Genomic DNA, 14,766 nt, shown 5'->3' on the forward strand with positions numbered 1-14,766 from the left:
CTTCAAAGGGCATAAATGCCCACTGGAACCATTAACGTGTCAGTGTCTTTTTAAAAAATACAAGCCCCCCCCCCCCCCCCCCTAGCTCCCCCGTATTTACGCCAATGAGTTTACTCAGTCCAAAGACAGCTGAACAGAGCACGAAAATCTAGCAATCTTTGAAAAGCGTGAAAGGTAAGACTAATAATTGCACTGCAGAACATTAGTTTGTCTCATACATCAAAATACCACTATACATTTAACCCCTCTATTAGCAGCATCATGTTTCCTAAACAAAAAAAATCAAATCGCAGTAACTTTTTTTTGCTTCGCACCATTTTTTTTTTCTCAAGTTCTCAAAAAACTCTCCTGCTATTAGAGTTTGTGTCGATTTTGATCATTGTTCATCCGGATATATTCCGAAATTCCTTGGGTAACCGATGCGTAGCCATAACTCAAATAAATATCTCGGGCTACAGAATTGTGTTCAGGTTCGACTATTCGAATTTCGAAGCAATACTTTGATGAGAGTCTGTCGTGAAAAGTGAAACAAATTGGTGCAGCCGTGTTTGAGCAATGAGCATTTATGATTTTGGTACCATTCCGGCCGACAAAGATCTTGAAAGCTTCACGAACATTATAATGTAATTTTTATATTTCTTGGACTTGGACTCCTCAAGCGGTTCGTATGATTTTTTTTCCAGAGAAGCTCCTCATCATTTGACATTGCAAGAATTGACTGAAAACAAAATAGTAACCCAAGAGATTTTATTTGGGAAGCAGGGCTGTTAAGTATCATGACCGACTTGCGACATTGACGAAACGAGTCTTCTCATTGTCACTAGATGAAGCTATATTTCATGTGCGCACTTCGTCGCGTCGCAATGACGGAGCTCTCACGAGAGTAATTTTAATGTTGTTTTACTATTAAAATTTCTATCTAATTTTGAAGAATTCCGGGAAGAAAATGTGTTTGATAAGTTAAGTGTATATCCTTGAGGCAGAATCAATATCATATAATCACATTTGGTCATAGTCTTATCAAATTATATGCCTATGTACTCAGGTTTTCACCTTATCTCACTTTTTAAAACTTATGTACATTTTAATTTTCTTGTTGCATCATCATTTTGAATTATACAAAAAAACCTTAACAAAAAATGATAAAAAATAGTCACATCCCTCAACTCCCGATTCAATAAAAAAAATCCTCGTCTCATTGGCCTCACCAGTATTTTTTAGTGGTCACAAGTTAAAAAGGATCAATGCCTGGAGCTGTATTAAAATCTAGTTTATCATATAGATATTGACATTCAAGGAAGAAATTACTCCTCGCTTTAAATCGATGTATTTATAGTTTTCTCAATTGTTGAAATTCTGCTCGACAAATTGAAGTGATGTCTTTATGTAAGTATTCAATTACATAAAGACATCACTTCAATTTGTCGAGCAGAATCTACTGGTATATATGACATAACACGGGTAGAAATCAAATGTCCAAAATTTTGATTTATACTTGTATAGTTTAAATCATAATAAAGTGTCCGTTCGATTTTGGTAACATGACAAACAATTTCATGGTGCCTGAATCGAAACGAGTCAGAACCAAATGATTGATTTTATTAATTACCGTAACGCAACATACGCGTTATGTTTTCGTAGCTGATTTCTCGGAATCAAGATTTTTATATCCTGTTCTCTTTCGTTCGAATCTCGGCTTTTTTATAACGCTTGACATGTGCTTTGCTTTACGCGCCATGCCATACATGCAAGCACAGTTTTCTGCTGCGCCTTGCTCTTAGCGCTCTCAGCATACACCGACAAATTTGCCCCACCCAAATGCATTACAGGCAAACGAAAGAAAAAGATAATCAAACGAAAGATGTAAAGCTATGGGCTTTGCCCAACTGAACGGTACAGTCTATAGTTTTACATCTTTCGTTTGGTTTGGGTAGAAATGTGCCGCCTTAAGGTGCTAATAACCTTTGCTAATCACTTTGTATGTATCAGTGAAGCCTGTGATGAATGCATATGTGTTGGTAACAATAATTCAACTCCTGCATGTACAAAATTCGGAATATTCTCATAATGCATGGAAGCATTGTAATCTTCTCTATATATTATTTGGAAGAGTCATAAAAACTTTTGAAGAGCAGAAGTCATGTACATGCTGAGCAGATTTTTAATACAATTGTTCACATGTGCCAGCTGATTGCCAGTGGTGCCAAAAGACAGTTATGTTAGCAAGTTTAACTCGTTTTGTTATGTCATTCCGTCATTTTTGTGGAAGTAATAAAATACGATGCAATATTGATTATCATAGGAAAAATCTCTCTAAACTTTGATTGAGTTAGTATGCATAATTCGCGCTTTCATTCATGCTTCATTGATAATACCACAAAATGATCTGGCAACCTAAAGGTCCAGCTGTACCGAAGTGGATTACTTACCATACATTGAACAACATGAGACTAGTTGTAAGCTACCGGGCGGTAAACGATTGAAGTTGACAAGTTCCTTGGCAACTTTGTCGATAGTTTTCTTGTGATATTGTGATTACCCAATCTAAAAGCTAACTGTTCTGTGTTGTTAAAAAGGTGATTAAACTTTTCAATGTAGCAGAATGCCATAAAGTAGACTAACTGAAAATTGTGTGTTGTGGCGAAATAATGTGTTCGTGAAGTGTTAAGAAAATATAGAAAGAGTAGTGCAGTGCAATAAAAATGTACAGCTGTTCATTCGAATATTTTGACAAAAAAAAACATATGCAATTAAGGCTGTATGGTGAGGCAAGTGATATATTATTCTGCCAACAGTTCAAACTATTTAGCATGGAATTTGAACACGCCAAAATATATTCTAAAAAACAATATAATTTTAAGCCACAAGGAAGGACGTTTCAAGTAATACTGTTTCATATGGTATGCCCTCTTCAACAACTAATCCAATTTCTCTCGCCGTTCCCTTACGGTACCTATCCATCTAGTATTCATTGCTTTCTTCTCCATGCTCCCTCTTGCCACAGAGAACAGACGTTCATCTTTAATCGTCGGCGTGTGTAAAGCTTTGAACGGGACCTTTTAAAGTATGTCGTTATGCTCCTGATACGCGACGCTGTCATCAGAATATAAGAGCTTCAATTTCGCCGCTTTTTACACTTTGGCGCTAGTGTCACCATCAAAAATTGTCACTTCTCGCTAGCATTGCTTTGTGTGCCAATGTATGTTGACGTTTACTAGCGCCATCGTGTGGTCGAAACGAGTTTCTATGTCGCGTTGTCTGCGTTGGCGGCGCTGGTGATTGACTCTAACCTTTACACATGAATTTGACGGAATTTTGTTCGAGCCTCCATGTCTGTTATCTGTGCTCTTACTTCGAGCAAAATAGACCGATATGCCGATAAACAAATTCAAAATATAACACAGCGCAACAAAAATGATATATTTGCGTGTCTCAAGGATCAAATTATGTGTCTCTAGTAGATTTGGGGTTGCTGAATCTAAAGCCGTTCTCAGAAATGTTCCAGCACGTCAGGATTTTTAGCTACAGGTCGCCAAAGTTGTATAAAACACTGGTTTTATTGATGTTTACATGAAATTTAAAGTATGATTTATCCAATTTTTTCATGATCTAACCCATCAAGCATGCAAAATAGGCCTTTAATTTTCATTTAAGATATAATTTGATTGAAATCGCACGGTTAAATTTCGATTAAATCAATTTTTTCAACATACAAACAGTCTCCATACAAAACTCTTCGTTTCTTTTATATGGCAAAATACAATACTTTTATAAATCATCAAAAAATGACTTTTGAGATTTAAAAATATTATAAACTTTGTTGATAAGTATTGTTATACACATGAAGTATGAGTTCTGAGGCAAATTAAGCAAATAAATTACCTTACAAGCTGGCAAACTTGCATGCAAGTTGGCTGAAATAGTCAAATTTAGTATTTTCAACATCCAATATCTCAAAATCTAGACGTGCTATGATATTTCTGAAAACGGCTATGTTGTCAGCAACCCTTAATCAAGTAAATAGCGGTATTTTGGTGCTTGAGACAAAAACGTGTTCCGCAGTGTAATTATCACGGTCGATACCTTTGTATTTAAACCACTAATACTAATTTGTTCTTACACACTTGAAAAATAAAATAAAGCAGACAAAATAAAATTGACTTCCTTCTTCTTTCTTTCTTTTGATTGCGCTATGTCTTTCAAGACATGACCTGCGCCACAATGTTACACCAACAAACTCGGTCCATAGCTGCTAGCCTCCAGTTTCACGATCGCCCCAAACTTCCAAGATCTTGCTCCACTTGGTTAAACCACCAAGCTCGTTGCGCTACTCTTCGTCTTGTTTTGGCTGGATTCGATTCTCATGCCCGTAGAGGACTACCGGTCTTATCAGCATCTTGTACATGCTACTTTTATTACGCAGGTGATGTTTACCAGACCGCAAGGTCTTGTGGAGTCCATAGCACGACTTCCGGCAATGATACGTCTTCGAATTTCTCTGCTGCAGTTGTTATATGACGCTACCAATGATCCGAGGTAGATACATTCGTCAACTACCTCGAACTCATCTCCGTCGATCATCACGCGTCTGCCAATGCGAGCTCTATCGCGCTCGGTTCCTCCACCCAGCAGATATTTTGTCTTAGACGTAAGGGAGACGTTAAAGGGAGTCCATTTTGTTTTGAGTCACATGATCGATATAGCCATAAAAAATATAATGTAGTTCAATACCTCCATCAGTCCTCAATAGCTGGCGAATACCTCCAACAATTAAAGTATTTTTAATTGTTCAAACATTTGTTTTCAATACCATTATAAAACCAAATTGAAGTATTGAATACTGAACAATATTTAATTGTGGTGTGATACCAAAATATGGTATTCATATGTTATTGCGAGTAATATCTTCCTGCTCGGGTTGTTTGCAATTAATGGTTTAATAATCAGATTTCTATCAGTGTACCGTTCGAGACCTCTATCGGAAATCCGTTTTAGATCCAATTTATAAAGAAACACTAGCTGAAATGCACTAAATGGACTTGTGATTATCTTGTGAACATGTGGACACTTTGCTTATTATAGGCCCTCTACAAAAAGACATAAAATTTACATTCATACAGCTTTAATTCTAAAACAAATTACTTCATTTTCATACCTAGGCGACAGTTAGAATATTTAGCCTGTACTGCAGAAATACAGTTATTTAAACAGTTTTGAAATGACAACAAACAAGACGATTCATAATTTATAATTTTATGTCAGAGTATATAATAGGCAATGTTGGCCGCGAGGAAAATAACGGGGAAACCAAATGAAGGGTCCATAATATAAATATCAAATGGGTAACCATTTTTGTCATGGAGGCCCATAATAGAACCAGAACTGCAATTTTTAAATGTGAATACATGAAACTTGTTGGTTTTCGTCTACGATACAATTGCAAGAAACGTTCATTACTATCAATGAAAACCCATCTCTTATTACAACACATTTGCGAACACAGAAGATGTTTTTATAGCAATAAAAATATACTCAAATATATAGTTTATTTCTAAAAATATCTAAAATACAGTTGGTTGGCTAAAATATATGCAAATAATGATACGTCTCACTCTGCAAAACCTATAAAACTAAAGTATATAAAAGTGCAAGTGAAGTGACCCTAAACAGCTCTCTATAATGAAACGGTGAATGCCATTGATGATGCCCAAGAACGAAATTAATTGAAACCATTTCTTCCCCATCGCCATTCTCAACAACAGACGCCCGAAGTTGTACGACATGCGATACAGTATTAGCCGAACTCGAGCACATCGACGATGACACCGACTCGTTCGGTGTCGATTTCGTCAAAATCAACGACAAACGACTAGCGAAACAGTATGGCATTACGAAATTCCCCGCCCTCACCTATTTCAGGTAAGTCACTAATCCCCAATTAGTAAACCAAGATGACAGATATTTTCAAACTATAACGTGCTCCCAAATAGAGAAAAAGAACCAATCATCTACGAAGGTGACCTGATGGACGAGGCTGGCGTGCTGGATTTCCTCACGTCCCTCGAAGCAATGGACCTACCAGATCGGATCGAGGAAGTCAACTCCAAGATCCTTTCGAAAATCATCGAAGATTCGGACTACGTTGCAGTCCTCTTCTGTAAGTTTGCCATCGACAGCTACCTGTAGCTGCCAAAACATACATGTCTTTCGACACATGCTAGCCAAGAGCTGTGAATTCCAAACTGGAAATCATCTTTCACACTTTCTCACTTTCTCTCTTTGATGTATATTGAAGTGCAGAATATTTGATCTTTCTTTTTTCTTTACAAATCACCGATTCACGAATTAGTAGCATAGAACATCTAACAACAAATTTCACCTTTTCACCGATTTGTGATTAATCTGTACAAACTCAAAGTATGGTTAAGTTCGTATATGCACTGTTTATATCACAGTATTGGATTATTTTTATCTTATATTTTCTTTTCTCTTTTTCTCTAACTTATTTGCATTTTTCGCTTGCCACACGATATACACTGTGTGTTATAAAATACAACCAAAAAATTAAATGTTCATCACACGTTTGCCAAAATATCAAAAAACCACCTTAAACCAATCTCGTAGGCACAGATCACGAAAACTGTCCACCCGGAAACAACAGTAAGTGTAAAGCGTTTTGCACCAATCTCCCCACTTAAAATCTCTTTGAAAGCGTTGATCCTCAGTTCCTAAAGCCCCTGCACCAAATTCGATCTGTCCGTTTTTCCGTTACGTTTTAACAAGGACCACATATTGAAAAAAAACTGGTGATTCAGGTATTATGAACCTTTTATAGTGAACTAGAAAAATTGCTACGTATGGTTTGTAGCAAAACTAATTCTTCCGAATGAACATCAGACTTTTCAATAAGTTGTCTCCAATTAATCTTCAATTTCCGTTCTTTAATTTCGTGTCCATTCCAATCCGTTTCTAAAGAAAAACTTCCGCGAGATCCCTTTTTTTCTTTATGTTGTCCAACAAAATCAAATGTTACGTTCCGAATCCGGCCCGAACAATCCGTGAAAACTCAACCCGGCAAAAGATAAAACATGATTTGCGTTAATCGTTCTGTCGTGTCATACTCGTTTGTCGGTGTAGCTTTGCGCTTGTAGTTCCGTTTGTAGTAACCGAAGCACATTTTTTCGCTTCACTTTATAACATCCAGACATCTTTACGTTATGTGTATCGCTTTTCACCATAAACATCCCCCAAAGCGCACCTTTTCTCCGCCTGATGTTAGATCTAGAAAAGCTATTCGTGCTTTCCATTCATCGCCTACCAGTAATATACGATCCAACAGAGCCATACGCTGCATTACTCATCTTTCAGTTGCGATCGATAAACAGACGGTTCTCACTCATGCATGGGGGTTGCCAATGAGGGGCAGGGATATTGCCCCTTCCCACGTGGCTGAGGAAACAAATCCAATCAACTCTAACACTATGGGACTTATGTTAAATCTCTAAACATTTTGCAAAGATCCCCCATAGATTTTTTTTATTCCTTTTATCTTAGGCTGATACAAATATTAATTTTCTTTTATGTCACCCCCCCCCCTTCGAAAATCCGAAAATTTTGATGTGGAGAAAAAAAAAGATTCATAATTTTTTGACATCATTTAGATTTTATTCAATTTTTAAAGTAAATAACAAGTAAAATAATGATCCAGAGGACGATTAAAAAAAGTTTAACAACTATCATTAAAAATAAAAATTTCGAAAAAATAACTTTTTTTCATTTCTTTTTTTTTTTGTTCCTTATTTATTTTTATCCCCCTCCCCCCCTCGTACCTTCCAAGTGGTCTCGGACATAGAAGAATTTTAATATTTGTATCAGCCTTATTGAGAATAATAAAAAATAAATCGGTGATAAACCTCCCCAGGTTCTTGCCAGCAGAACCTATCATAAAATAAACTCTCTAAGAGTACCACTTCCTGGTTTTTCTCCAGAGAAATTGTATTGGGAAGTATTATGATGACATTTCGACGATGTTAACCGAGTATTAAGGTGAAGATGAATCGAAGCCAAACATCAAATTTTCAAGAGCACGGATCTGGAGAACCAAACAACCGTTTGAGCTGAAAACCTAATCGATTGGTCACTAGCTGGTGGTGACCAATCGATTACGTTTTCAGCTCAAACGGATGTTTGGTTCTCCAGATCCGTGCTCTTGAAAATTTGAAGTTTGGCTTCGATTCATCTTCACCTTAACCATACATTTTCTCATTGATATTCCAAGGAATTCCCTCAGAGATTCGTCAAAAAGAGCTTAGTGGTATTCTCTATTCTATTTTCTGAACACTATTACTTGTAATTCTTCCAGGGTTTACTTCAGTAACACTGTCAAGGACTTTTCAGGAATCATTTTTATAAATTATTTATGAACTCCTACAAAAACTTGCCCCATTCATTCACTTTGGTGACCTCTAGATTATTTAAAAGTATTTATTACTGGTGAATCTAGGGAGAAAATCCACTTATATAGGGCTAGTAACTAGCTTCAAGCCTATAGTTTTTTTAAATTGTATTTCTTCCTCGATGATTTTTTTTTTAATTATTGTAGGATTTTTTTTCAAAGGATTCGACCATGTATTCCTCTAAGATTATCTTCAAAACGAAATCATTAAGGGGTTTCACCAAATACCCATAAAAGAATTACCCCGGCGTATTTCACCAAAAATATTTTCTTAGGTTTTCCAAGCAGTACCAGATTTGAGCTTTGGAAGGTCCGGATCAGATCTCGCTATGTGAATGTATCTTGAGTGATTTTTTTAATTGCCTCATGATCAGGCTAACAATCAGCCTTCTAAAAATAATCTCACCAGGAACTCATTAAAAGTTTTATTAATAATCCGCAACGGATGTGACGATGAATCTGAAAAAAGTCTATTACCCAACTCAAAAGGTTTCGGTCAACAATATTCTTCTTCTACTACAACTTTTTTTTTTCTTCTTCTACGTGACATGACGTCCCAACTGCTTAATAACTGAGAGTTATTTTTGTGTCAAAATTGACATTTTCGCATTTGTATATCGTGTAGCAGGCACGATGATGTTCGGACTGTCGGATACTGGCATTCTTGTAACATGCCTCGCCCATCGTATCCTGCCAGCTTTGGCCGTCTCCTGAATACTGGGTTCGCCGTACAGTTAGAAGAGCTCGTGGTTCATCCTTCGCCGCCATACACCGTTTTCCTACATATCGCCAGCGATCATCTTAAAAACCCGACGTTTGAAGACTCCAAGTGCTTGTAGGGCCTTCTCGAGCACCGTCCACGTTTCATGCCCGTAGAGGACTACCGGCCTTATGAGCGTTTTTAACGTGGTACATTTGGTGCGGGTGTGAATCAGTTTTGAACGCAGCTTCTTGTGGAGGCCATAGTAGGCCCGACTTCCACTGATGATGCGCCTTCGTATTTCACGGATAACGCTATTGTCAGCCGTCAGCAAGGATCATAGGTAGACGAACTCGTCGTCCACCTCAAACGTATCTACGTCTATCGTGACACTGCTTTCTAGGCGAGCCCGGTCGCGAACGGCTCCACCAGCTAGCATGTACTTTGTCTTAGACGCATTCACCACTAGTCCAACTTTTGCTGCCTCGCGTTCCAGGCGGATGTACGGGTATGTCACCTGTTCGGCCGACAACGTCCATATCATCCACGAAGCAAAGAAATTGACTGGATCTCGTAAAAACCGTACCCCGGTTGTTAACTCCGGCTCTCCGCATAACACCTTCAAGCACGAAAGTCCATCATCTTGTCGTAGTCCCCGGCGGAATCCAACCAAACTGGAATATTCGCCTGAAATCTTCACACAATTTTGCACACCTTCCATCGTCGCTCTTATCAGTGAAGCAGTTTTCGTCCAGGATTTTTCGTAGCTCTACGCGGTCGATACTATCGTATGCTGCCTTAAAATCGATAAAAATTTGATGCGTTGGGACCTGGTATATTTACGACAGTTTTGGATTTTTAATTGATCCGTGGTCGATCGGCCGTCATTGATTACTTGATAACTTCCTACGAACTCGTTTACTACAAGTGGCAGACGATGGAAGATGACCTGCGATAATATTTTGTAAACCGCATTTAAAATGGTGATTGAAAGTTCTCACAATCTAACTTGTTGCCTTTATTGTAGATGGGGCATATAGCTACTTCCTTCCACTCCTCTGGTAGCTGTTCTGTTTCCCAGATTGTGCCTATCTGCAAGTGCAGACAAATGCCCAGCTTCTCCGGGCCCATCATTATGAGTTCAGCTTCGATACCATCCTTACCAGCAACTTTATTGTTCTTTAGCTGGTGAATGGCATCTTTCACTTCCCTCGAATTGGGGGTGGTTTCAATAGTCCACAGTACTGGCGAAGGCATTTCCTCCGTTGTCCCGACCTTCACAGCCTATGATTTCACCGCCATTCAGGTGTTCGTCGAAGTGCTGCTTCCACCTTTCGATCACCTCACGCTCGTCCGTCAAAATGCTCCCATAATTATCCCTGCACATCTCGGCTCGCGGCACGAAGCCGTTGCGGGATGCGTTGAGCTTCTGATAGAACTTACGCGTTTCTTGAGACCGGCACAGCTGTTCCATCTCCTCGCACTCCGTCTCCTCCAGGCGGCATTTTTTTCTGCCGAAAGAAGCGGGTCTACTATTGCCGTTTCCGTCTATAACGTTCCACGTTCTGTCGAATCCCTTGCTGCATTCTGTCAACTTCGTCCTACGTACCCGACGTTGCTCTCAGCTACATTGTTCATGGCTTCCAGCAGTCCTCAAGAGGGAAGGCTGTGCTAGAAGTAGGTACTACGAATGGCCGTACTCTTGAAGGCGGCAAAATCAATTTGCCATAAGCCATGTTTCTTCGTCAGCCGATGGGCGCTGAACTTTCCAATAGTCGGTCTGAACTCCTCCTCCTGGCCATCCTGAGCATTTAGATCTCCTAAGATGATTTTGACGTCGTGGCTAAGGCAGCTGTCGTACTCGCGTTAGAGTTGCGCGTAAAAACCGTCTCTATCATCATCAGTGCTGGAGTAAGGGCTGTGAACGTTTATATGCTGAAGTTGAAGAAACGGCTTTTGATCCTCAACATGCATATTCTCTCATTAATCGGCCACCATCCATCACTATAAAAGCTGATATGCAGCTCGTGCGTGTTGCCGCAGCGCTGATAGATTACCTCTAAACGTTCGCACCATTGATCCAATCCAACAAACCTCCTCCAGCGCTACGATGTCGAACTTGCGGTCATTTAATGCATCGGAGAGTATTCGGGTGCTTCCGATTAAGTTGAGGGATTTACAGTTCCACTAACCGAGTTTCCAATCTTTGGTCGTTTTTCGTCGCATTACTTCTTCTCCTTCTTCTTCTTCTTATTCTTATTCTTATTCTTGGCATTACGTCATCACTGGCACAGAGCCTGCTTCTCAACTTAGTGTTCAATGATCACTTCCACAGTTATTAACTGAAAGCTTTCTTTGCCAACGCATTCGTATGTCATGTGGCAGGTACGATGATACTCTATGCCCAGATAAGTCAAGGAAAATTCCATTACGAAAATATCTTCAGCCGACCAGGAATCCAACCCAGACACCTTCAGCATGGCTTTCCTTTGTAGCCGTGGACTCTAACCGCTCGGCTAAGGAAGACCCCATTAGTCTATGCCGAATGTTTCGGTCCGTATTATTCTGTTGACGTTCCTGTGCTTCTTATTTTTTACGGTTGGCTTGCAGGGCCTGACACCACCCCCTAGATTGCCGGAGGACTATTACCCCTAAATTTTCGGGGGGCCATAGTGCACAGTTTAGCTTAGAGTCCTTCTCTGGCACACGGACGATGACCAGCTGTCCCTGACATGGGGAACAGACGTTGTTATGCGCCGCTCCTAACAGACGCTTGCAGTAGGTTTGCAGATCTCCTTTGTGTTCTCGCTTAAACAGGCTCACTTGTCGAGTGCCGAGGTCGGTAAGACGATTCCGGTGAGAGGTTGGCTTTCGGTTCATCGGCGTCCCGACGACCCAACGTCTAGCACTACTCTCTGCGTATTGTTCGCTGCTCCGCGCTACAGTTGCGCTGTAAGCCAGACTTTTTTTTTTGCACCACCATGTTCGTCATCATATTCCAAAGATCGGGATCGCTTATCATTCCGTGTATCACTCTTTCTACGCTGAAGTACTCACCAAAAGCAGCCGCCACCGTGCTTCGTATTATGTTGAACTTTGGGCAGTCGAAGATAACATGGCGTTTCTTCAATCTCCATACACTCAGGACAGAATGGTGAAAACGCATGACCGCGAATCGATACAGATACTGCTTGAAGCAGCCGTGACTAGACAAGAACTGTGTTAGGTGGAAGTTCAATTCTTTGTGCTCCCTTCCCCTTCGTTCACCCAGACGGATAGATTCTAGATGAGTTTGTGGGTCCACCTTTCTTTCTCGGAGGTATCCAATGCTTGCTGCCACTCAGCCAGCGAACGAATTCTTGCCAACTTCCTCGTCTGCCTGGTTTCTCTGCACTGATAGCAGTCGATGTCTTCGGACAGGATGATGCAAATAGGGATCATCTCAGCGATTATGCATGCCGTCTCCTACGATATAGTCGCTCTCCCGATTCCGCTTGGTCCGTAGCGCCACGCCCCAGGCTGGTGCACAGTATCTTAGTACCGATGTTCCCAGTCAACATTTTGATTGGTATAACTTTTGTTATACATCATTCTATATGAATCAATTCAATCGTATAGAATGCATGGAAAGGCTACATACATACCAAAGTGGGGGCTATATGCGTACTTGGCACGACTTTTTCAGACTTTTGGCGATCTAATATACGATGCCACAAAATTTGGATGAAAATTAAAAAAAAATACAGCGAGCCTCGATCGCGGGACCTTCGATTCAGGAATCTGACACCTTACAACTGTACCATCAAGGGATACATAACAAATTAGTGATTATTTGCCAATATTAATACATGTTTCATGTACAGCGACACATACTTTCTTCTTTGAGGCCCATCGTCAGCAGATACCAAGTTTGGGTGACATATTTTTGCTAAGTTATTGCGATTTCATACGATGCTTTCTGTATTGATATATGATCTTCCAGTTTATATAACTTAACGCAATTTTATGTTGCATTATTTACAACATGTTTTGTTGTCAACACAGATTGTCGTTTATGAATCGTATTGGGGATTTATGTACAACTTGTGTTGACATTGATAGCGCTTAATTTGACTTATTGTGCGATTCTGATTTTTGACGTACGAATATGTGATTTTGGGTGTACATTAAACTGATGCGAATTTTGAAATTTTTGTTCCCCTATGCTTAAACGGTGTTAATTATGATAAAAATCATTTTCCCAAAATTTGAAGTGATTTGGAAGAAATTTGGTTGTGCACACGCCATTTGAAGTTTATATGAAAATTACTATGAAAAAGACAAAGCTTTTGTGTTCAGTCCTCTAACTGCTCGAAGTAATAATCTATAGAAAAGTGAACAAACTCTACTCATGTGAAATCTTCCCAACTACAACTTTGCTGAAGACCACATTTTGATGGGACGTTAGAATAATTTGTTATTATTGAAAACAAAGTCTAAACCATGCTGAGATGATCATTCAATTACTTTCAGAGCAACACTGCTTTTTTGCTGTAGAACATAGTAGCCTGGATTACTTTGATCTATTCTTCCCACCAGGAGCACCATTGTTGCCTGCCGGGCTGTTGGTTCAGCATGCAAAATGCATTCCCAGTTTATGATTATGAATAGCAATTTATCCTGACGTCCAATCAAAATGTGGTCTTCGGCAAAGTTGTAGCTGAAATGATTTACCATGAGAAGATTGTGTTCACTTTTCCATAAAACATCATGACGAAGAGATAGAGGGCTGAACACAAAAGGATGGCGTTTTCCATAGTAATCACCATATAAACTTCAAATGGCCTGTGCACAGTCAAATTTCTTCCGATTCATTTCAATCTTTGGGAGGATGCTATTTACCATAATATGAGTCGTTAAAGCATAGGGGAGCAAAAATTTCGAAATTTGCTTCACTCTAATGCACATTCTTATACGATACGTGGTTCACTGGGTTGACACGCCAGCCAAAAGAAGCCTCTTACTCTTTCTAGGACCACCCCCACCTATGTTGGGCATAATTCTCGTGAGCGCATTGCTCGTCTTCGCCGTCTTCTCGCATGCATAATAGGCCGTCCCTTATTTTTCGAAAATGCGAAATGTTATTGTAAAGTGCTCGTTTTGCTAAGAAAAAATCAGGTAAAAATTTGAAGTCCGTACGTGGACGGGAAGTGGTCCCCCAACGGCCCTGAATGTAAATGACCCTCGTGCGCAAAATCGAGCTCGCTGCTCTGGTGTACGCAGCATAAGAACGAAAAGCCATTAGTAACAATATCTCCTGTGCGCGTTGATAGATAGGATAGAGGTTTATTTTCTTTGAAGCCCTGTACTGTGCCTGACTTTAATAAATAAATTAGCTCCCAAATTTCACGTAGCGTTTACTCTAATCACATTGACAATAGTTTCTGCACGGATTACTCCAGATAATTCTATGGCAGGAAAATAGAACTTCTCTCAGTATACAACCAGAAGTCGTATAAAGTTTCTGTGCGGGAATTATTTGAAAGATTTCATCAAAAACTCCTAATAAATGCCATAATTAGGTCCAATGGAAACTAGTCCCACATTTGATGCGGGTTTCTCTTCAATCAGT

At 39.6% G+C, this 14,766-nt stretch overlaps 1 protein-coding gene across 11 annotated transcripts in view; it reads left to right on the forward strand.

Moving 5' to 3' along the window:
• LOC5573987 overlaps positions 1–14,766 on the forward strand; it is a 145,243-nt gene that overhangs the window by 39,853 nt on the left and 90,624 nt on the right. For 8 of the 11 annotated variants that reach the window (XM_021842268.1, XM_021842270.1, XM_021842271.1 and 5 more), the window contains exons 2-4: positions 5,763–5,919; positions 5,991–6,157; positions 6,625–6,660. In XM_021842268.1, the coding sequence (XP_021697960.1) occupies positions 5,763–5,919; positions 5,991–6,157; positions 6,625–6,660 (360 nt within the window). The remainder of the gene's footprint in view (positions 1–5,762; positions 5,920–5,990; positions 6,158–6,624; positions 6,661–14,766) is intronic. The other 3 variants (XM_021842269.1, XM_021842276.1, XM_021842278.1) reach the window with 1 other exon arrangement.

Source organism: Aedes aegypti, chromosome 2 (assembly GCF_002204515.2).
Source record: "Aedes aegypti strain LVP_AGWG chromosome 2, AaegL5.0 Primary Assembly, whole genome shotgun sequence".
Taxonomy (NCBI): domain Eukaryota; kingdom Metazoa; phylum Arthropoda; class Insecta; order Diptera; family Culicidae; genus Aedes; species Aedes aegypti.